The sequence below is a fragment of the Saccoglossus kowalevskii genome, chromosome 14 (assembly GCF_978046115.1).
Source record: "Saccoglossus kowalevskii chromosome 14, keSacKowa6.1, whole genome shotgun sequence".
NCBI lineage: Eukaryota > Metazoa > Hemichordata > Enteropneusta > Harrimaniidae > Saccoglossus > Saccoglossus kowalevskii.
Window position 1 is genome coordinate 24,107,456 of NC_140654.1, and position 24,522 is coordinate 24,131,977.

A 24,522-nucleotide genomic window follows, 5' to 3' on the forward strand; every position below is an offset into this window, starting at 1 on the left:
TGTTTTTTTGTCCCAAATTATTTCATACTTGGCACCTTTAACAGACTATTATTCTGTGACAAAGCATTTTCTTTAAAAACCCAGACATATTTCACACCATCATTATCTTTTGAACGATAACTGCGAGTTTGAATGTCCTAGTCCGAACGCACTTGATTTGGTGGCGGCCCCAATGAGTCGTACTCAGTCAAAACTCAAGAAAAACGCGAAAAACAGTTTTGGATAATAAAACACTTATTATAAATATACACTAAAAATGGCCAAACATATAAACCACTGATATCATAGAACTCATAAAGAGTGTCAGATAATGAATAATTTCAAGCTCGAGCGTGAAAAATGAAGAAAACTGCTGGCATTTGTGTTCGTACTCCAGGAGCGTTCGGGTTTCCATTGTTATGCAAACGAACAACGAGGGATAATCCTCTGACAAACATTACTGTCCCACTGTACACGCTGACAGTTTACAAACAAGCTAATCCTTCAAGTGTCTCTGATAAGAGATCTAATAAAATGGTTTTCATGGTGAAACAAATTGGCCGATGTTTGAAAAAAAAAATTGCTGTTACTGAGTGCAACACTGAGTGGCAGATTTTTCTTTGCCCCGTCTGTCAACGCTTTCTTTTCTTCGGCATTGCGTTAGAAAAAATAGTATTAGGTTTTGCGACCGCTTGTTGAATTCGACTGGACAATTTCCACTTTATTTTTGACTGCGCAAACCCCAAAATATCACCGAACGCCTGCCCGCTCGCTTGCGCCAGAAAAGATTGAGAATGTGGGTGTGGTTCTTTTGCGAGGTCCTGTTGATAATACGGACAAATATGGTTCTGTGACCCAGGTCACATGCTCCGATCATGTGACTTTCAGCCAATCAATGATGTTGTAACAAAGCATATTTGACGCTGATTGAAGGGTCGTCGTACCATCCAATTTCCGGCGTCGATTCACATAGTGTTTTTGTGCTGTGACAGGCTTCAAAATTATTCGCTGAAAAACATCGGTATATTTTGACAAACGGGTGGAATTTGACATCAGTTTAAAAAGAAAATACTAGGCTGAGATACATTAGAGTCCACGGCGAATCAATTTTCTCTGCAAATTGGGAAATAAAGTAAACCAGAGTAGGGTCGATGATTTTCAGCCCTGACGGACTTCCGTGTGAATCCTGAGTTTCGAATTGTTTATCGACTGGTCTCCAAATATTTATGGCTATAACTAAATTTGACACGTTTTTTTTAAGCCCAATAAATTATTCATACATGTCAACCTCTGTTTGATTTTTTCAGGGCATGTGGCCGTTTTTAGTCGAAAATATTTTTTGTGGGAATACTTTTAGGGTACGTATACGGTCACATAGACTGAACTTATTCAATGATCGTGTCTTATTTTTGAAAATAGAATGTCAATTTTTACCAGACCAGCCGACGTGGACTTGGTATCGTTATTTTTGGAATTAATCATTAACATTTCCTCGTTTCTCTGCTCGGTCAAAATGACCTATGCTTTTTTTAACGTAACACTCTCATTAAAATAATAAAAAAATATTACATCTAGAACAAGCACCCAAAACACGTAACAAGAGGTTCCAGTTAAGTTGCTTTCACGATACAAGTGTCATACAGCTATTAGATTTGAAGTGTCATTCAGAATTTAATAATAGTTAATACTAGTTGTATGTTCACACTTTACTATCAAAACCACCATTTTGACCACTCATGTGCCCGTGATCAGTGTTTGGGCAAGCGGTCGGTATTTCAATGAGCGAGCGAACGAAAAAAACTTGATTAAAATGCGGTCCATTTCCGGTCTGACAAGACCTCATGGTCGGAAATTAAGCGATAAGCGGTCGAGTAAAAGCGGAAAGTTGGGCGAAATGAGTACTGTATGCCCGGACTATATGACCATGTTTCTCTGACGAGTCTCAACTGACAATAATGCTGACAATGGACGTTAGATAAACACGCATTGTTTGCGACGGAAAGCTTATCACCTGTTATATCTGAATCGTCAACAACAGAGTATACAGATGAGATGTTATCATTTAAACCCTTCCAAAGATAAACATTATGCAAATATCCACGAAATGGCAGTTGTAGTCTTTTTTGCTAGCGTTTTAAAACACTAATTTAAGCAACGTTATTTCGCAATTTCGATCTTTTGTAAACCTGGGGTGATGTATCAAGGTCTAAAGTAACCGTTTTATCAATTTTTGAAAAATCAAGAAAAAAGTGAAAATTTCCCTTCCTGCTACCTTAATGATAATTTTGGCATTACCGGTATTAGTTAGAACTGAATTTTACAAAATTTAAATATTGCAAAATTGTCTTAAAAGTTGATCCCAATAAAATGTTTACTGCATTCTCTGAATCAGTACTCTATTCTATCGTCTACAGCATACTTTAAATATTTATCGGGATGCTATTATTTGTTTGTGATTATTTCTCCTAACTTCACTTAATTTAAACATCTTCATTATTTACTGGGTAAATTGACTCAATTAAATCCTCATGTAAAATAAAGAGAAGAACACTTGTTACGCTTGGAAATGAGCAAATGAACTAATCACTTTTATGTTTACTACCTTATACTAAAATATGTTTGGATATTTAGAGTAGTAACAAATTCCCACTTCCGGCCCGGTTAGATATAAAATACACCATGAAAATTCACTTTTGAGATATAATTTTTGGCATGTGTTGGTTCCTGGATATTTCAGCTTCATCGTCCTGTACTTCGTTTAGTATTTCAAACTTCCTAGATTGCGTAAAAACTGATAGTTTTGCGATTTCAACTCCGAAAATGCCTGAGGAACGGCCGCTCAGGTACGTGCTCTGTAACTTGCAGCACATGAACCTAAAAGCGGTAGGTAATCAAACAAAAATGACATTGCACTAAAGTACAAAATGTATGTTCAAGGTCTTCCCTTTTTCATAGCATAAAAACGATTTGCTCCCTTCCCTTGCTTATTGCGACACCCTCAAATCGACTGATTTCCATTCCCCTACAAAAGTTATCAATGGTTTTGTCCCCTATTTTACGCTACTACTCGAAACAGTCTTTTTTTGCTTCACATGTTTATTTGCCTTCAATACGTTTTGGTGGCTGTCACTGTCGTTTTCTGAGTCGTCGAAAAGCTAATTAGCAGTGTTTTGACCTTTCCGTTGTCGCCATTTTTAATTATTCTTGACTTTTCCGTTTTCCCACACCAGAGTGAATTACACCGTAAAGAATTGTTGCCGTGAGTCTGTAATAGGAATGAATCCATGTCTTCCATAAAAATTGACAACGGTTTGTGTCGTTTTGGTCCTCACTTGTTACCGTGTTTCCCAGAATCTTGCAAATATCGATCTCCTGTACTCCTTACAGGTCAGACCTGGTACCCATGCTGAAGTATAGATTTCCACTTCTGTTGGAAATGCTAGTCGAAACACCAGTAGTGCCTCCGGACTTACTGGACCTGCTGTTCCAACCGGACGGCGCACTGCCAACGAGCCCAGCATCACTTACACGCATAGAGGCTCTTGGTAGACTCGCACAGACGAAAGGTTTATCTGAGCGGGCTGCCAACGTCCTGGCCAGGGCGAATAGGGATTCCAACAATGCTGCCTACAATTCTAGGTGGCGAGCATACACTGATTGGTGTAGCGGAGGGGAGATTGATCCATACTATTCCTCTAATGACCAGGTAGCAGACTCCTTTGTCCACCTGTTTGACGAAGTGGGTTTGTCCTCTGCAGCGATCATTGGATACAGGTCGGCCTTGTCCCCCACCATTGAGTACGGTTTGGAAACAAGACTAGTCGATTGTCCTATTATTAGGAGACTATTTACTGCTTTCCATATCATACAAGGGAACCGCCCAACTGGGATTTGTCAGTTGTGTTGTTTGCTCTAAGCAGACTGCCCTTTGAGCTTCTCCGATCAGCACCACTCAAATTTTTGATGTGGAAAATAGCCTTCCTACTGGCCCTCGCCTCAGTCAGGTACATTGTAGGCATCGGTCAGAACTGGGGGCATTGTCCTTCTGGGACGATGTACCGCCTTTATGGACAAACAAGTTGTGCTGAAGACACAAATGGAGTTTCTCGCTAGGAACCAAATCCCAGGACACGATCATCACCTGATCACCATCCCCCTGCTGTCAAATTTTGTTGGCCCGGAGGGTCAGGGAAAATTGCTTCTCCGCTCGATACAAGCACCGAGCTGCTACCAAAACCGTACTAGAGATTCAAGACGGGGCGCCAAGCACATGTTTTTGTGTTACGGCCCTGGCAGGCAGGATAGGCCGGCCTCTCCGACCATCGCGAGGTGGATTACTGCGACTGTATTAGAGGTCTATAATACTTTAACTTCCTTGACACAGAGCTTGCAGAGACACCAAGTACGAGTGCATGAGGTCTGTGCGATTGCTAACTCACTAGTGCTAGCGTCAGGCGCCCCCCTCAAAAATTTTCTGAGGTCAGACCTAAGAGACACCCAATCCATTGAGGAGCATCTCTTTTAGGCTGTGTCCCGTCATAACAGGTCAGACTCTGGTTGCTGAACCAGGCTGAACGACCACAAGGGTCCCTGCGCATAGGCGATAAGTCGGTCTCAGCATTTTTTTGAACAGATTTCTCTACCATCAGCACTTCTTGAAGTTTCCAGGTCTCGCTTTTCGGCCTTTTCGGTAGAACTGTTTCGGTCTTTACTTCAAAAGCATACTACCCCCTAATTTGGGTTTTGGGTCCAGCTTTCTTGGGCACACCGAACCCTGTCACCGTAGCAGCATTTTTGGCTATTTGCTCCGGGGACAGCAAAGGCAAGGTAAGACACCACCCTCTTTTGGGTCTTAACTAGGTGATGAGTGGTAGTGTAATGCATCCAATACGTTACAACTCGTATGCTGGACAGACTGTTATTCTCTATACGATGCAGTAAAATCTACTAAATCAAGAATTGAAATAAATAGGATTAATTAGGAGCTGATTGAAAACAAACAAATTAAGGAGTTTAATTGGTCATAAAGTAAGAAACAATTAACAAACTGTCTTACTAAAAAAGGGGCTTTTTCTTTCTTGCTCCTAAAAACTCTTGAAAAGGGTGTTTTAGATCTGTACTGACTGTATGATAGGAACACTGTAAGATGATTGTAATTTGTAGTTCAGATTTTCTGTTATTTTGTTAGTCCCTGTTTGGACAAAGTCCGAAAACGGGGACTATTAATTTGGGTTTGTTCCGTCAATACGTATGTATGTATGTCAGAGGCTATATCTCGGACACCCATCAACGGATTTCATTCAGACTTTACATGAAGACAATACATAATGTCTTACATATGCGCGTCAAGTTACTTTATGATCGGAGCAAAAATGACCAACAGACTGCCATTTTCGATGTAAAATTTGCTATTTCTGATACCTAAACGTGTCCGCAGCAGTTTCTCGGAGATGACTGGGTCGATTTGGATCAAAGTTGGTCATACATCTTGGGTTGTAGGTGCACGTCATTTTTTTTATATGATTCGAACAAATATGGCCGACTGGCGGCCATCTTGTTTTTCATGGTACCCATGCTACTTTCTTTTGAATGCAATGAACGTTTCTGTTTAAATTGTGTACAAAGATAGTATACTAAGAGAAAAAACTACACCATCATTATTTTTGATTCGATTGAATATGGCTGACTGACGCCCAAATTTCATGTAAACATGCTAAATCATCATCTTTACATGTCAGGAGCTGTTTCTAAAAGATGATTAGACCGATTTGAATCAAAGTTGGTATGGTGATCATACATATTGGGTTATAGGTGCACGTCATATTATTTCCGTGATTCGAACAAATGTGGCCAACTGGCGGCCATTTTGTTTTTCATGGTACCCCTGCTACTTTCTTTTAAATGCAATGAACGTTTCTATTTAAATTTTGTACAAAGGTAGTATACCAAGGGATACATCGGCACCAGCATTATTTTCATGATTCAATTCAATATGGCTGGCTGACGCGCAATTTTTATGTAAAAGCACTATAAATCATCATTTTTACATGCCCGGAGCTGTTTTTCAGAGAGGACTGGGCCGATTTTGATCAAAGTTGGTATGATGATCATACATATTGGGTTATAATTGCACGTCATATTTTTTTCTGTGATTCAAACTAATATGGCTGACTGTGGCCATTTTGTTTTTCATGATACCCATGCCAACCTTCCCATGAATGCAATGAACATTTCTGTTTAAATTTTGTACAAAGACAGTATACCAATAGATACATCAACATGAACATTATTTTATTTGTAATTTGATTCAATATGATTGCCCAATGTCCAATTCTTGTGTAAAAGCACTAAATCATAATTTTTTTAAAAATCCATCTCCTATTAATGGTTTCAATCTAATCTCAATGACTTTATCAGCATCAAATTGATATGGCAGATCACAAAATTTTGGTCAGGGACTGTGTCATTAACAATGACTTGTTTATCTAAAAACACAAAACAGTACAGTGGAGATTGTTGAGTTATGTACTTTTCTGTTTATTTACAAGAGGTTTATTTTGTATGGGCTTCTGCGCATGCGCAATGACCCGGAATGTGTGATCAAAGAATAAGGCTTGTTGTCACAGATAATCTGTTACAGTAAGTCCCACTAATAAGCGCCCACCAGCCGTGAAATCGCCCAGGGTGATTTTTCGGATGGGCGAATTTATGGCCGAATCCGGTAATAGTTAAAATTAAAGCTTCTACAGTACATGATTTCATGGTTCAGTGACTTTTTTTTTTTACAGGTTATATAATGTTAATTTGTTCATTCATTGAAGGACTTTGATATTAAAGTTCTAAGCTCAATCTCTCACTCACAGTTCTGTTTCTATAAATATATCTCTGCCTTCACAAATTCTAATGCTTGTCCTGGTACTACTCACTTTGGATAATCTACCTATATTCTTACTTATTTTCAGATTATTCCACCATGTTGTCACGTCAGGATTTCCATATGACCGATCTACTATACATCTACCTACCGACACTATTCTTGGCATATTGTGTATATAAAATATATAGAATTGTGTTATGGCCGCTCATATCACCATTGTCAAAGGTTTGTATTCAATTGAAGTGAGGAGGGAGGGAGGGAAGGGGGGGTCAACATCAGTGTTTTTGTTTAAAGGGCGACAGTCGTCGTGCCGCGTCCTGTTCGATATGGGACTCAAAGCGACGTATACAACGCGTGTAAAATACATTGTTTATTTACATGAAACACAGGCTGCGTGACAACCACCATGCTTTAAGTCAGTAAGGTGGTAAAGTAGTTCCCTAAACTTGTTACTCACATGAATTATTTTAATGTATAGTTCTATCTACAATGAATATTTCCACACTTCCCCATTTGCTGTTTTCCCTGAGTTTTATGTATAGAAGAGAGTTTATTTCTTTACCACCCTAAGTGGGGGCACACGATGGGTTCACTTTACTTCTGGTTTGTCAGTACAGATGAAACATACACTGTAAGGAAAAACCCACTTAACAGACTTTTGGCAGTCCTGTATCATTCCATTCTAAGTGATTATACCTACCTGCATATTAGTCAATTAGTTAGTAATTTACAATAACTTTTAATTTTTAATTTATTCGATTACTGTAAAGGGGGTAATTATTCACTGGGTTTTAATTTAGCTTATTTCGCTGACTGGAAAAATGCGCTAAATTAAAACACAGTGAATATGTAAAATTTAGCATAGAACACATTATCTAAATGACGAAACCGTGAATTTAAAACCCACTGAATATGCCTGAAATGGTAAATCAGTGAAATCTAAACCCAGTGAAAATTAGTCATTTTACAGTATTTTGTTTTCAAATCAGTTTGAGGTTATATCTTACACAGCTTACTAGCTAAGTCTCATCAAAACATTCTGGCATCACAGTGCTTATAAATTCTTGTTTTCATATTTCTCTCAAAAATAAGCATTGTTGTTTTATAGTGTTTTATATTTATTTTATATATTGGTGCGCTTTCGCTATCTATTTAATTTATATAGCCGTTAAACGTACGTCCAACTAGCACAATCTGAACCGTCTACGCCATCCATTTGCCTGGATGACAGGATAATCGATGCACTAGTATTGACCAATCAGATTCACGTATCTTACTCGCGTCCTAGCTCCGCCCATTGCTGTTACTAGCACAGATCTGAGATCCGTATTAGCCTCGATTTTTTTCGTATATATTCGTTCTTAACTTCATCGTTATTTATGTGAACACGGCAAGGTTTTTTATATAGTGACTTACATTAGTCACAACACCATCTACACTCATATCGTTGTATTTTCGCAATCTTTTTAATTAATACAGCCGTTAAACGAACATCTAACTAGCACAATCTGAATCGACTACGCCATCCACTCGCCTGGATAACAGGATAACCGATGCGCTTCTATTGACCAATCAGATTCACGTATCGTACTCGTGTCTACGCTTCGCCCGTTATTGCAACTAGCACAGATTTGAGATCCGCGATAGCCTCGATATTTTTCGTATATATTCGACCGTTACTTCATCGTTACTTATATGTACACGGCGATTTTTCTAATATAGTAACTTACATTAGTCACAACACCATCTACACTCATATCGTTGCGTTTTCGCTATTTATTTTATTAATACAGCCGTTTAACGAACGTCCAACTAGCACAATCTGAACCGACTACGCCATCCATTCGCCTGGATGACAGGACAATCGATGATTTTGTATCGACCAATCAGATTCACGTTTCGTACTCGCGTCTTAGCTCCGCCTATTGTTGCCACTAGCACGAATTTGAGATCCGCGATAGCCTCGATATTTTTCGTATATTTTCGATCGTTACTTTAATGCTATTTATGTAAACACGGCGAGATTTCTAATTTAGTAACTTACTTTAGTTACTATACCGTCTAGTCCCTTTTTATTACGTTTTCGTAATTCATATTTTTAATACGATCGTAACGTCTTACTAGCACATTTTGTTTTTTTCTTATATTCTCATTTCTCTCGCACTTTCTCTTTTATTAACTTCTATTTGTTGTTTTTTTCCGCTTTTTTAACTATGTCCTTTCTTCACTATACATCTCGGACTTATTTTGTTTACTCCTTTCTTATTTTTAACGCATCTTTTTCCTCTTTTCGTTGTTTTACCTACTTTCAACTAGCACAATCCCAGCCATTTTTATTATCGTTATGAAATATTGATGCCTTTTTATTGACCAATAGGATCACGACTATCACATTACATAGTAGCAATATTTTGTTCTGCCAGCCGATCCCATAAATGAGACCGTCAGGAACATCATTATTCATTCCCGTCATGTCTGCAGCAGAAGACATCAACACTGTCGAAGATTTCGACGTTGTGTTTGATACACCTATGCTAGACCTGACGATTGACATCCAACCTTTTGACTCTCTACCGACTCCAGCTCAGAGACGTTTACCAGACGCTCTCTTCTCTGAAATCAAGGGTAAGGTTAAATCTTTATCTAAACTTTACCGGACTGAATCTTCAATTATTAATCAAATCAAATCTATTCATAAATTTTCGATATCGGGAAAAATTCCCAAAGGTTTGGTGGTTTCAAAGAAAACCGTAATACCTGGGTTGAAGCCGTCTACGGCATTCCTACAAAAGTGGGAACTCATTTCAACCCAGGCTTCGAAACAATATACCAAATTGCTTGATATTTATTTACCTTCGCATTTGAAGCAATTTCAGGCCGTTCTGGTGAAGGAAGAGAAGGAAGCGTTTGATCACATCAAACGCCTGGCTGGAGACGAGTATCAGGCTCTGGCGGTCAATAAATTGAGGCAATTCCTCAAACAAATGAGGAAAAGAGTACAGGACCCCCAAAAGGGAAGGAAACGTACTCCTAACCTCGAATAAATTAGTGCTTCGGCACACAAACCAAACGGCCCTTTTTAGGGCCACCACATCCTCCAAAAAGAGAACTACCGTTATTACTATGGATTCTGTCCATACAATCAATAACACAAAATGCAATAGACACTTCTCACGTAAGAAACACATTGCAAGATGCAAACGAATAAAGAAATACAATGCTAAAATGGCTAAAAATAAACGGTTGGTTGATCAAGCTCGGTTGGTCACAGGTTTTATTCGGAATTTTTCGAGTAGAATCCTGACCCCAATAGAGATCATTGCCCTTGGCAACGGACTCAAATTTATACCAACCCCACCTAAGCCAACCTATCACACTCTGCTCAATGACATGTCTATGCTATCTAGGAGAATGCGTATTAAATATTTAATGCGCAATAAACAATCTCAACAACATCCTTTCAAAATGAAATCAACATGGAACCCACCAGACTCGAATAACAGTAGCCTCGAAAATTACATTGAGGCAACTAAAGTTGAGATATCCAAAATCACTACCAATAAACCCAAACAAAACATGAATTCTGCCGAAAGAGCAGCAATAAATAGATTACATCATGATAACACAATTGTAATAAAACCATTCGACAAAGGTCGTGGTATTGCAATCATGAATACAACTGACTATATATATGAAAGCCTTCGTCAATTAAACAACGAACAATACTACACTAAAATTGGTGGTAACGATACTATAGTCACGTCTAACTCGGTCCATGAGCTCGTTACAGAAATGTACAATCTGGATTTAATCGATTACGACACGTATAAATATACAGACCCATTTAACTACACAGTTAGAACGCCCCGGTGGTATTTACTGCCTAAAGTACACAAACCACCACCAGAGGGCAGTATATTTGTTGGTAGACCGATAATCAGTGGCTGCTCTGGTCCCACAGAGAAAATATCAGAATTGATCGACCACTTTTTAATTCCAATCGTTAAAAGACAACATACTTATATCAAAGATACTACAGATTTTATTAATAAAATCGAAAATATACAAGTATCTGATAATAACGTCCTAGTAACCTTGGATGTCGTATCAATGTATACTAATACTGTTCACGAAGAAGCGATCCGAGCAACCGCTAATGCAATGCAATCGAATTACAATCACAGTGACAGTCCTTTGAAACCACTACCTGGGGAATATATAATTAAACTCCTTGAAATCATTCTGAAAAGAAATACATTCGAGTTTAATAATGAGTATTATACCCAAACATGTGGAGTTAGCATGGGATCACCGTCTTCACCTGAGATTGCCGACATTACATTCCACCTACTGGAAAATCAGATTTTACTATTTGGTGCTCGTTATATCAAAACATGGTATCGTTTTCGAAATGACATTTTCATGGTATTCAATGGTACCATACCTGAATTACACAAATTTATTCAGGATGCTAATATGCTTCATGATAAATACCAGCTCACATTTGAATACTCAATGACACAAGTCACGTACCTTGACCTTGACCTATATAAAGGACAACGCTTCCTTGATCTGAATATACTAGACGTGAAAACGCACACCAAGACAACGGAAACGTTTCAATATTTGAAACGTAATTCCTGTCACCCTACATCAGTATTCAAAGGTTTTATTAAAGGCGAAACTATTCGATATGCTCGTACATGTAATAATGCAAACGATTTCTTACATAAACGTAATTTATTTATTGAAAAATTGCGTGAAAGAGATTACACAAATAACGATATCGAAAGATACTCTTCAATTAATGAACATGACAATCGTATCTCACATTTACGAGAATCAATGCCCTATAATGAAGGGCAAACAATATTCACAACTACGTTCAACCCATATATACAAGGGTACAGGCTCAAAAGAGCCCTATTAAAAAACTGGGATTTAATTCGGAATGATTTGTTACTGTGTAACATTTTTCCAAATCCCCCCCTTATTGCATTTCGTAGAAATATTAACTTGAAAGATAAACTCACAAGTTCTAGTCTACGTACTGACAAACTCATGAAAAATGACACACCAAACGACGAAGAATTACTTTCCATTTTAACTAAATTGTATAATGAAAGTAATAACGTGGAACATTCTGAAAGCTAATTTAATCGAACGATTCGGTCAAGTACTGTTCCGACTGATGAAGGGTTCAACATAGAACCCGAAACAGCACCATCACACTAGTGAATAATCCAATCACGGATAAATTTGAGTGCTGTATCGACATAGGCTTTCTTTGTACTCAGTTTTGTATTCCATTATTGTTTCCGTGTTTACTTCTATCAGGATCACACCTGAAAACTATCTTAACACGGAATTCTACATCTGTTACGTATTTAGTTAGCTAATGCAATACTGCCCTCAGTCGTTGAAATGTTCGTCAATCCACCACCCCCATCAATATTTTATGCCTGTTAACACTACTTTTCTTCTTTAGATGGGAAATCATGACAAGTCATGTCATAATTGTGTCAAGCAAAATGTTTAATTTTTCACAAAATGTGATTGTAAGTCCCAGCAATGTAAACAATTTAGGGCAAAATGTTTCAAATTAACAAGTTTTTGGGTGATTCGGTTAATTCACATACATCCCATACCAAGTCTTAGCAAAAACACTGTATAGTATTATCTGCAATGAATATTACCCCACTTTCCTAATGGTGAAAATAATCTTTTTTTCTCATTAAAAATCAGTGAAAATAAATAAATAAATCTTTTCAGCAAAAAATATTTCCAGCTAAATTAGTATTTCAAAGTACAGTGATTAAGATCGTGTGTCAATCAATTATAATAACATCACAGAGTACAGCTGCATAAACAAAAGTTATCATTATTTATTATCAGAACAGTGATTGGTATAATTAACATTTCACTATTATTTTAAGATTCCTTCAATGCCGTATAACCCAATATTTGGGAATACTAAAGAGATATCGAAAGCTGAAACTACGGAATACTCTCTCCGGTAAGACCTTTCATTATCTGCTATCTGACATAGACTGTCGTATTCATAATTGGGGTGGTGATAATGCAATTATGACTTATTCTCGAGGGCAGGCATTCTGGCATTTTCATCGCCTGGCAACCATCACGGTGAAAACAAAGGCCGAAAACTCTCAGAAAACTACTTTGGGATAGGTGTTGAGACTCTACTTAACAGTGTAACAAAATTTACCCCTATATGTGTAACATATAAATAAATGGTTGAATCAAAGTTGATTTTTGTGCAGTTTCCTGCAGTTTTCACCGGCTCTTCGATCGGCATTACACAGCAGCTCGTGCAGAGCTCATAGAAATACATGGTACAGTTGTGGGCTTCTTAGCAACGTGGAACGTCTGTGACATGTTTTAATACAGTACATTTACTCTGTTTAAAATTTGATATTTGTTTTTTGTCTGTAGAGTCAGCAAGAAGCTTGGTCCCGTGGCGAGGTATTTCTTCTTTTTTGGTTTCGAAATTGTGTCTGTTACTGGACCAGAAGAAATCAAACATGTTTTGGTAACACGTGGAAAAAATTACGACAGACAGTTGAGAAGTCGAAAGTGAGATTATATATTCACATTATGTTACGTACTTACATAAACACTCTGAATTTAACAACCAAAATTCTTACAAGTAGATTTTTCACTGGAAAATAGCTGGATACAAAATACCTAATTTAACATACTAGTGAACAAGCAATGATAGTTTATAGCCCTGAGAAAAAATATATACTGTAAAATACTTTATTTTAGCAGGAATTAATTTTCGCTGAAAATAGTTTTTGGGTGTTTTTAGCTCCGCTGTTGACTTTGTCGAGCGGAGCTTATCATATGAGTGATTGTCCGTCGTCCGTCATCGTCCGTGTCAATGTTTTACTTTTTCGACTTCTTCTTGAAAACCACAAGCCTGAATGCTTTGATACTTGGTGTATATGTACCTTGGGTAGACCTCTCTCAAATTTGTTCATTTCGTGATGATATCTTCAATTCTCTAATTTTGGTGAATATTTTTGTCATTTTTGGTAGAAAGTGATATTTTCGACTTCTTGTTAAAAACTGTAAGTCTGATTGCTTTGATACTATACATATTGTTCATTTTCTAATGATGTCTTCAGTTCTTTAATTTACTATGACACTAAGTTGTCTACAGTGCTGATATTGATAGTGCATGTGCCTTAGATTGTCCTCTACCAGTTTTGTTAATTTGGTATAGGAAATTTTCAATTTCCTAATTTTGGCGAATATTTTAAAATGGTCATTTTTGGTCAAAAATTCTATTTTCAACTTCTTCTTCAAAACCAGTAGCCTGAATGCTTTGATACTTGGTGTGTATGTACTTTGTGTTGACATCTACTAGATTTGTTCATCCCATGGCCATATCTTTAATTCTCTAATTTTGGCAAATATTTTTGTAATTTTGGTTAAAAATGGAATTTCAACTAACCACTATTTCCAGTACTTTGGTGTTAGGCATACATGTGTTCATTATCCATTGACAACTTTGTGTGGTTGTTTTGCGATATCTCATTTAAATGTGTATAGACATGATTGATTTTGGTGGAAAATTATGCAAATTGCCTAATTTACATACCAATATTTAGGCTATTTTGGTGATATCTTGAGAACCATTTAATATGTTTTAATAAAACTTGGTGCATAGATGTGTTGGGTCAGTTTCCAGATATATTTAGTTTTTGGTGGAAATGAAAAATTATCTAATTTGCATATCAGCTAGTGAAATTCAAGCTACATGTATTGGGTGCTATTTCAAGAATCATTCAACATATTTCAACAAAACTTGGTATATACATGTATTACGAATTCAGATAATTGCAAATATCATATTATGTTATACTCTCAACACGCTGGAGTTCTTTTTAAGCTCTCTTTGATTTTAATTTTATTGAATATTTCTGTTATTTTTGTAAAAAATTCCACTTTTTGCATTATGATTTATTGTATTTGTACAATAGCCGTTGAGTGACAAGCCATTGGTCTATTTTCTTTATCGTCTACTGTACCACATTCTATGATTATATCAGTTTAATTTTTAGTAACATCTCGCTATTTGCCTGAAACTATTATATACTGCTTTAATTTCACAAGATTTGTTGGCCCTCGATCATTTGCGCCCCAAACCCAGCTATTGTCACCTCTTGCAAATTAAAATCCATGAATTTTTTCTATTTTTTTTCAAAAAATTGTTTTTAAGGTAGAAGCCTACTCATAATTTTTGACAAAATTGGTCATAAATCACATGACAATGTTTATTAGTTTATTATGTAAAATCATGAAGCTATTGTCCCATGATACAATGAAATAACAATTTTAGATGATGACTTGAAATTTGTCATTCCAACATGGAAGCCAAAACCAAAAGAACACTCAGATTAAACTTGGACATTGAATGAGATACATTGAAAGATAGAACTAAGTAATTTATGTTTCATTGCATAGACTGCTGGAATGTATTGCTGGGTACAGTATACTGGCGTCATCTGGTCCTGACCATGCCGCACAACGAAAACTGTTGAACCCTTCATTTAGTTATCGCAGCATTAGAGGTGAGAATTGCGAACTTACATACCCATACAATTTTCTGTAATTTGAAATCTCACTCAAATTTTTGCAAGAATCTCGGTCAGATCCTTGTAAGGATAAGGGAAAGTAGGTCCTCTCTGAAGGTCACTGAATTATTGCCTTTCCCTGGCATTGTTTTATATAGAATAACTGTGAATTCTCCCTACCCACTTCCATCCCCTTGTAAAAAGAAGTGATTCCCATCATGTTGCATTCCCTCTGTTTTCAGCGATGGTAGTGTCTTTCCAGAAATATGGCCAAGAATTGAATCGCTTCTGGAAAAGCAACCTTGAGAAAAATGGTGCTACAAAGCATGGACTGGTAGCCCAGCCAATACAGAAGGATCTCGGTAGAACGGTTAGTGACCTCACAGTTAATTCAGGCTGTATAACATATTATTCCATTATCTGGTATCTTTCCTTTTTTAATTATACTTGATCCCTGCTCACCATGACTCTTGTCTTAATGATCCCAGCTCACTGTAGTCACAGTTTATTGATATTTGATGAGTTGAATGTAAAAAGGTATTTTAGCTCATTTTTCCCTCCAGCGAAAATAAATTCTAAGTTAAAATAAAGTACTTTTACAGTATCCAGGAGTCTCATGTTGTGTGTGTTTTGTTTTCAGATGTTGGATGTGATTGGTGAATGTGCATTTGGATATGAATTTAATTCAATATGGGAACCAGAAAAGAAATTAACACAGGCATTTGCGGATGTCTTACAATTAGGATTCCCAGCATCCAGGTATATCTACAGTAACAATTTCTCAACAGTTTTTTATTTTTATTTATTTGTTTGAATGCCAGGAGTGTTATGATTTTTCTGAATTTTTTTTACAATTTCGGATTAAATGGGCAAATTCAGATTTGCTATTGTTCTTGCTCAAAACTTGTTGGAAACAATTTAAAAAAAAAATGCACATCTACTATGTAAAAAGGTTAAAGAAGTATTGGAGATCTGAGACACAATTGATGACAAGATCTTGTTGTGAGCAAGAGACTTGTTTTTAATTCTTGAGTATTGTTCTGTTCTCTCTCGTCATCATGTCCAATGTTTTGATAACCAATGTTTCCAAGGTAAAAGTGGTCAGTTTGATGAAAGAAAATCATTTGAAGGTCAAAAACTAGTTGTGCGGCTTTTTAGCTTTTGATATCCCGGTGGCCATTTCAGTCATAACATAAAATTTGCCTGGAACTATTTTTGACACAAAGATGATAACCAATAATGTGCAGCTGGAACCAGCATTAATTAATATTCATGAGCAATGAAAAAAATTGTTTCACAGAATGATTCAATGACTTTTATTAGTACCAAGTTAACTAATTAGTATGGGTTTCAAGAAATCACTGTGTGTGTGCGTGTGCGTGTGTGTGTGTGTGTGTGTGTGTGTGCGCGTGTGTGTGTGTGTGTGTGTGTGTGTGTGTGCCAGTTTGAAATGGAACAATTGTGAACACAATAACGTCAAGAACCATCAGTAGTAATGCTGAATCAGATAGTACAAATTGGTTACCATATGTTTATGTAAAATGGTTACCATGGTTATGTATTTGTCACCACAAATATTGTAACAAAGTGAAATATGTTTTCTCCTTTTGTTTCATAGTTGGAAGATTTTAATTCCTTTCTATCAAAGTTTACCACTAGAAGAAAATAGAAGATTTAAAGCAGGGAAGAAAATAGTGAGGCAGGCTGTACAGACTGTGATAGAACACAGAAAAAATGAAATGAAGGAAGGCAAAGGTCAGACATGTCAACTCTAAATTCTTTCTCACCTGTGTGGGGGGCATTGCTAGATAAAGAGATAAGGTTAGAACCAATTTGTCACTTGAAGTTTTGACTATGGTACTTTTCTAGAAATACTAAAGCTATAGTTTTAAGTTATCTTGTTTCTACATTTCTGCGCACATATCTTCAGTAGAAAAATATGTCAATTTTATAACCAGCCAAAAGTTTTTCGCGAATTTGTTTCATACACCTTACCAGCAATATCAATAATTGGCTGAAAATTCAACTTTGCACAATAATGTTGCTTTGGGGAGCATATGGGTAGATTTTAGAGGCAACATTGCTTGCAACGCTGTTGAATTATCTGCCCATTAGCTGATGATATTGAAGGTTAGGTATACAAAACAAATATACAGCCGCAGTATAAGACGTACTTGTCTGTTGTTTCCCTGAAATATCTTACAAATATGGATAGCGAAATATTTTAAATTATTTTTTGACTATGAACTACATTGATGAGTGAAAAAATAACATTTTCCACATTTTAAACACACTTTTTAAAGGTAATGTGGGTACATTACAGATTCAAAATCAATTGACAGCCCCTTTTGTGTTCATGGTTTCTTAGCAACCAAAGAACTCAAACAACCATTATTGACTGAAAAAGAACTACAAATTTGCCAGTAATATCTTGGCATGTGTAAAATTTCCTGTTGACCTCTCATGTCAGACAGCAGTCCCAAACATGTGCAAAATTATAATTACATGCAGACATTGACTAGTTACTGTAAAGTAAGTTATTTTCACTTGAAATTTATTTTGGCTATTTTTGCTGAAGGGATGAGTGAGTGAACAAAAAATCTAATGAAAATGTCTTTTTTTTCATCTTTTTACATCAACTCATCAAAAATCACTGCTGAAAATAAAATTCATAGAAAACACCAGAAATTTCTTTCCAGCGAAAATTAATTCCAGCTAAAATAAAGTATTTTACAGTAATGATTGATAGCTGTCATTAGCTATGAGCAAACATTTTGTGTACTTAAAATATTTTACAACTTTAGCAGTTTGAAATTGAAATCAATCAATGTCAAAATAAGAGAAGTTAGAGAAGTTGTAGAAACAGATTTCTTGATTTGAAACAAATCTTCCGTAATATTATTTTTTCTTCCTCATTTTGTATATTTACTTTTATTTCCAATCCTCGCATAATTTCAAACTAATATTTTTTCTATGAAGTAATTGTGGATGTGATTTGATTGGTTGATGTATTGAGTCCCACAAACCTTACTCCATTGTTATTGGCACTATGTTTAATGAACGCAGTAAATATTAACACCATACTTTATAGCAAAATGATAAAGGGCGGTGTGCCACGCATGTGTGACATTTGTTTTTTTTCCCACAATTCAATGCACTCTTCTATAGAAATCACAAGTATGAGTTTTGCCCTGGGCACCGCTTGTACTAATTACATCGGCGATTTCTTCAGTTTGATATCTTCGAATCCCAACAAAATTACATAGTAAAAGCTTGGTAACGACTCAGTTTGTACTCGTTGGTCTGCACAACAGTTAAAGTCACCATCTTTGTTCATATGAGACCCATATACCTTACGCATGTATGGTGCAACGACTAACCGCCCTTTAACAATACTTCTACCTTAGAACTTACATTACATGTTAATGGCTGTCTTTACAAAAATGTGACTATTTGATTGGTTTAAATTATCAAAATGTCATTGACATGACACATTTCCCATCATGCAATAGTAAAAAATTGAACTGAAATCAGTCAGCCATTTGAATTACAACTTGTCTGTTGTATATAGGTTGATTTGATCTTGATTCACAGTGGCAGAAATGCTTGAATCTGAGAAAAAAACCCAGTTATATAACATGCAACACAAATGTATACACCAAGTTTGAAGATTTTTTATATACACAAGATTCATGCAGGGTTGAGTTACAGTTAGTTGGCGCACGAGTGATAATAAAATATATGCGATATTCACTATATGAGAGCCGCAATCTTGAATACGGCATGAAACTAAATAAAGAGCCAAGTTGTGAAATGCGTTTTTAAGATTCCTACAAATCAGGCATAAAATACCAATCTTTCACAGCCAAATGATCTGTTGGTGTATTATTAAGCCAACTCCTAACAAAATTCGGCCGGATTCGTTGTTTTTGTGTGAAAAAATCCCTTGCATACGAACACCTAATTACCAGATGAACACAAAACACTTACCTTGGGTATTTGAAACCTAGCAGCCAATCAGCGACCGCCTTACAGTTTGATGACAGTTTAGGTTTTATATACAAGTTTTTGACCTGCAATACATGTATATGGGCAAATCAGTTTTTTAGCGGAGCTTATAGTATTACTGATGGTCCGTCGTTGCCGTTGCCATCGCCGTCGCCGTCATCAACTTTACATTTTCGACTTCTTCTTAAAAACCACAAACTGTATAGCTGTGAAACTTTCTAGGAAGGTACCTTGGGTGGTTCTCTCTCAGATTTGTTCAATTGTCTTATTTATAGCGAATAGTTTAGTTATTTTTGGTCAAAAATGCCCTATTCACTACGTTCAATTACCCACCATAGACTCCGGTCAGTCAAAATGACTATTTTGAACTGTAGGCATTAATCAGCGATTCTGCCGGTGACAGAGAGATAGAATCTAGGTCAGGGGAAGCCCCATGACCCCAAGATTCTCTTTCCCTTACGTCACGAACCACGTGACCGAGGCCATATGGCAGCGCCATAGACGGCTGTACAATCACTCCTTCTTTTTCTCCGCATCAACGGGGATGAAGTTTTAGCGGCTCTGCTGGATCGCCTGCCTTTTTTCCTGTCCGGGTTTCTAGCTTGGGTTGTTGCCGCTGCACGGCATCCAACATTGTAGCTGGTAGGATAAGTTTTCCTTGTCATTTTCACCCTGGTGTCGTTTTCCCCTTTGTGTGAAGGGAAAGAAATTACAACCCGTCGCCACTACGTAACTTGTTGGTTTCACGGCGGCACCTTTTACAACTGTATTTTGTTTTTCCCTCATGCATGTCATCTTTTATTTACAATGTATTTAGCAATGTATGGATGTAATGACAGCACCAGGGCTCGCTGCTGTTTTCCTTTTCGTCTCCTCGCGTTTCGAGTCGACCGTGCAGTGGTTATATTCAGAATTTACCAGCATAGAACCCACATCCGAGATACTTTGTCGCAGCTGCGTGTGGGGTTCAGGGTTTTTGCGTGAAGGTGTGTGTTTTTCACTGGAGTTCTGAGGCCTGAGATTTTCTTTCAGAGCCATCAAAATCGCTGAGACTGACCGCATCACAGCAATGTTGCGCATCCAGTAAACAAATCGGTTAAAGTGAGTTGCGTGTTTGGCATGAGTGGAAAGTTCTCACACTCGACTACCGGTGCTTCGTGTACCAGGACGTCAAGTAGAAGGCCCGATGGTGAAGATACCGATATTTTTCTCGGCCTCTCCCCACTGATCGGATTTTTCAGGCGGTGGTTTACCCGATTTTACCGGCTGCTGCGAGGCTGTGCCCCTGGAGGCTTTCCTCCTATGGGACCCGTTGCGGGTCCCTTTGTGGACCCTTCCTCGCATGGCGCCGGGTTTGCCTCCGAGTTGAGGGCTTCGGTCGAGGGACTGTCAGGGCAATTGCATCCCTGGCAGGCTAGATAGATCAGACGCAGTCGGAGCGAGCTGTCTCCACTGTGTCCCCTCGGTGGGCAAGCAGGAAGAAACACGAAAGCATGTTTGCATTCAAACACGTCTCTTCTGGGGAACCCCCGTTCCCAGCCGCGGCTCTCCCACTAATTTTGGGTGAGGTCGAGGCTCAGGCTAATTGCACCAGGCCTCCTCTGGAGCCTCGGGCACTAAATGCCAGCGTTGTGCTGGCAGCCAAGCCTCCGTTTTCTGGGCAGGGCTTTCAGGGCAGGGCACACGTTGACCCCCCCTACTTTCAGCCAGCTAGGGTTCGGCACGCGATAACGGTACAATGGTAAAGAATTTATCCTTGTGTCCGGTCTCCGCTGTGGGTTTTGACTCCCTTGTTACCGACCCACGGGCGTCCCCAGAGGGAACCGACCCTGTCATGAGACGCACAGTCGAACACGCTCCCTCTCACATATTCAAAGTGAAAGGAGACGCAGTTCCCTCGTGTCGGATACAGTCGGTACTCCGGGCTGTCTCTCAGAGTCTTCCATCTGTAATGACTCAGTGAGCCACGCTTCTGGGGTGATACGGAGTATCAGCGATCCTAGTGATACGATGTAAATACCTCCACCCTTGATCCTGAGGCGACCACCTAAGGTTGCTTCAACGCTTATGGGATCACGGGCGTCGGGATCCAAAGCAACCCTGTTGGCACGTCTCTCCCTGTCGTCCGAGTGCGGAGTGGGGTGCAGAGCACAGAAACGGAGTTGATGGGTGGACGTTGGTCAGCCACGGAAGACGTAACGCTTAAGGCCCCCAGTTGGGGAAGACATTAGGCAACACTTCCCACTGGACCAAATGCTACCCGGTCGGTGTGGTTTTGGGATCAGACCCCATAGCGTGGGATGAGACCAAAGGCTTCTTCCCCAGACCCCGGTACCACGAATTTGTGTTTGGCAAACCGGGCAAAAGGGGACAGCTGCTTTCCATGGGCGTTCTTGCCAATCGGAGACGACCCATCCAGCCCTGAGTGCAGAGTTGCTTGAGCGCATTATTGTGCGTGCCCAGAACTCTGGAGACATCGGAGGCAGAACACACCAGCCTCCTAGACCAGGCAACACTTTTATTGGTGGGCCACCGCACATCTACATGCGACACCCCCTAGTGTCACCTGGCTCTCTTGGCTAGGGCCACTACTGTGCTACGAGATGCGGATTTAGACGCATATGTTTTTGCCGACATGCTGAGTCCCCACCTCAGTGACGCAGACTGGACATCTTCCACCTTCTTTGTTCAGGGAATGGTGGGTACAGTCTCTGAGCTACGGAGTGCAATGAACCAGAGGGTTCAGATCGAATCCGCTAGCCAGTTGGCCCTGCCAAGGGCAAGCGGAGGGCACCCAAAGCATAGAAAACACCACAGCTTAGGACGTCGTCGCTAGCCGGAGTTAGCCAATAGGCATGTGCTCATACCCTTCCACGGGAGGGAAGAGTAGTAGCGTGCCCCCAGGGAGGTAAGAGCCAGGTGGTGGCTACTCACCCTCCCTGGGCAGACGTCTACCCCGGCAGCGGGGGAAGCGTGTTTGACGCTCACCTCTGCAACCGGGGGGACAGGCATGTGTTTGGCGAGTGGCCAGGTCACAACTTAGTGACTACTTCAGGCCTTGGGAAACTCACCCCATGGGAGAAGAGAGCACCCCCCCCCCTCGCAACTGCCGAACCCATGGCCACATATCCCTGTCGTACACAGATTGCCCCAGTGTAGTCCGGTTTGGAGACAGCGGGTGACCGATCCCTGGACCTTTCCAGGTGGTGACATCCTGTTAAGGGATACTGCTGAAATCTTCATTTCCCCTGTCAGTGTCCCCCTGTTGGGCACTGCCAGGGGACTCCCGCAAGGTGGAAGCCATACGACGGAAGTAGCAGTTTGCTGGGAAAAGGCGCCATACACAGGGTACATCAGCCGGAACTAAGTCCAGGCTTCTACCCAAATGTGTTCGTAGTACCAAATCTACAAGTTGCGGGCGTCCAGTTCTGGACCTAGGCAGACTGAATCAGTATGTGCTCCTCGATCGGTTCCACATGGAGACACCATTCAGGGTTCTTCTCTCCATCCACCGTTTCGACTGTCTAGCCCCACTAGCCTTAAGTGGGGCCTACCTGCACATATCGATGCATCCGGGCAAGGGGTTAATAGCCAAACACGACAGGCTAACACAGGATTTACTTCACCAGTTGGGCCACCTCGACCCAACGCGCAGTTGGTGTCCTTGGGCATGGAGTTTTGACACAGAGGTAAGCTTGGCTTAGCAATTTCAAGCGTGTTGCTTAGCGCTAAGTAGCCTAGCCGAATTCCTAGTCAGCGTTCCCTCCCTTCGGTTCCTCCGAGAACTAATGCAAATCATCGGAATGATGACCTCGGTTCGAAGGGTCGTTCCCCGGGCCGCACTATGCAGCCGCCCGGTATAACGCTTGTTATAAAGCCGAGCTCTCCTATGGGAGCTAGATAGGTGGGTTTCGATCTCAGACCAAGTGAAGGAAGCCCTGCCCTGGTCGTCACTGGCCAACCTCGGGCAGAGGGGGCCCTCTTGGACCCGCTCGCTGCAGGTATGACTCTGGTAACAGATGCCTTCCCCCAGGGTTGGGGAGCGCATCTATTGGATGAACAAGCCCAATGATATGGCTCCCGCATTAGTTTCGGGACTACCATATCAACCGGCTCGAACTGAGAGCAGTGTACTTAGCACTACTTACCCGTAGTTCGAGACCACAGAGTCCTGCTCCGCACAGGCAACGCAGCAGTGGTCTCCTTCAAGAAGGAGGGGGATGCATTCCCCATCGTTGTCAGTCCTAGCGGAGCAAATCCTCCTTTGGTGCCTGGAATACAATGTGGAGCTAACTGCACACCACCTTCCAAGGGTGAGGAACAGTCTGGCGATGCCCTTTCAAGGCGGCTCCGTCTCCAGAACACGGAGTGGCTGATACCCCAGTGGGTAGCCTCCAGGCTGTTTCGGCTGTGGACGGTCCAAGGTTAGACCGGTTTGCCGCACCCCGGAACACCAAGCTCCCAACGTATGTAACACTCCTGCAGACTCCAGGAGCCTGGGCCAGGGTCGCTTTGCTACCCCGCGGACCCACTTAGTTGTGTACGCCTTTCTTCCCTTCCCACTAGTTCACCGGGCACCGGAGAAAACTTCGACAGGTGCACACCTGCATATTATCATTGGTCGCACCCAATTGGTCAAGCAAGGCCTAGTTTGAGTTTCCACTTCTGTCGGAAACAATAGTCGAAACACCAGCAGTGCTTCCGGACTTACCGGACATGCCGTCCCAACCAGACGGCGCACTACCAACGAGCCCAGCAGGTATCACTTACATGCATAGAGGCTCTCAGTAGACCCGCACATACGAAAGCCTTATCTGAGCAGACTGCCAACGTCCTGGCCAGGGCGAACAGGGATCCCACCAATGCGGCCTACATTTCTAGGCTGCGAGCAGACACTGGTTGGTGTAGCGGAAGGGAGATTGATCTATACCATCCCTCTAGTGGCCAGGTAGCAGGCTCCTTCGTCCACCTGCTTGGCTACAGGTCGGCCTTGTGCCCCACCATTCAAACGTACGGGAACAAGACTAACCGATTGTCCTATTGTTAGGAGACTATTTA

At 40.0% G+C, this 24,522-nt stretch overlaps 1 protein-coding gene across 1 annotated transcript in view; it reads left to right on the forward strand.

The window, feature by feature from the left end:
• The window catches only part of LOC102803611 (uncharacterized), a 42,898-nt gene that overhangs the window by 2,165 nt on the left and 16,211 nt on the right, over window positions 1-24,522 (forward strand). Inside the window, exons 2-8 of the mRNA XM_006816181.3 lie at window positions 6,942-7,081; window positions 12,793-12,872; window positions 13,310-13,450; window positions 15,347-15,453; window positions 15,699-15,826; window positions 16,097-16,215; window positions 17,075-17,211. Coding sequence (XP_006816244.2) covers window positions 6,953-7,081; window positions 12,793-12,872; window positions 13,310-13,450; window positions 15,347-15,453; window positions 15,699-15,826; window positions 16,097-16,215; window positions 17,075-17,211 — 841 coding nt within the window. The 5' untranslated portion in view covers window positions 6,942-6,952. The remainder of the gene's footprint in view (window positions 1-6,941; window positions 7,082-12,792; window positions 12,873-13,309; window positions 13,451-15,346; window positions 15,454-15,698; window positions 15,827-16,096; window positions 16,216-17,074; window positions 17,212-24,522) is intronic.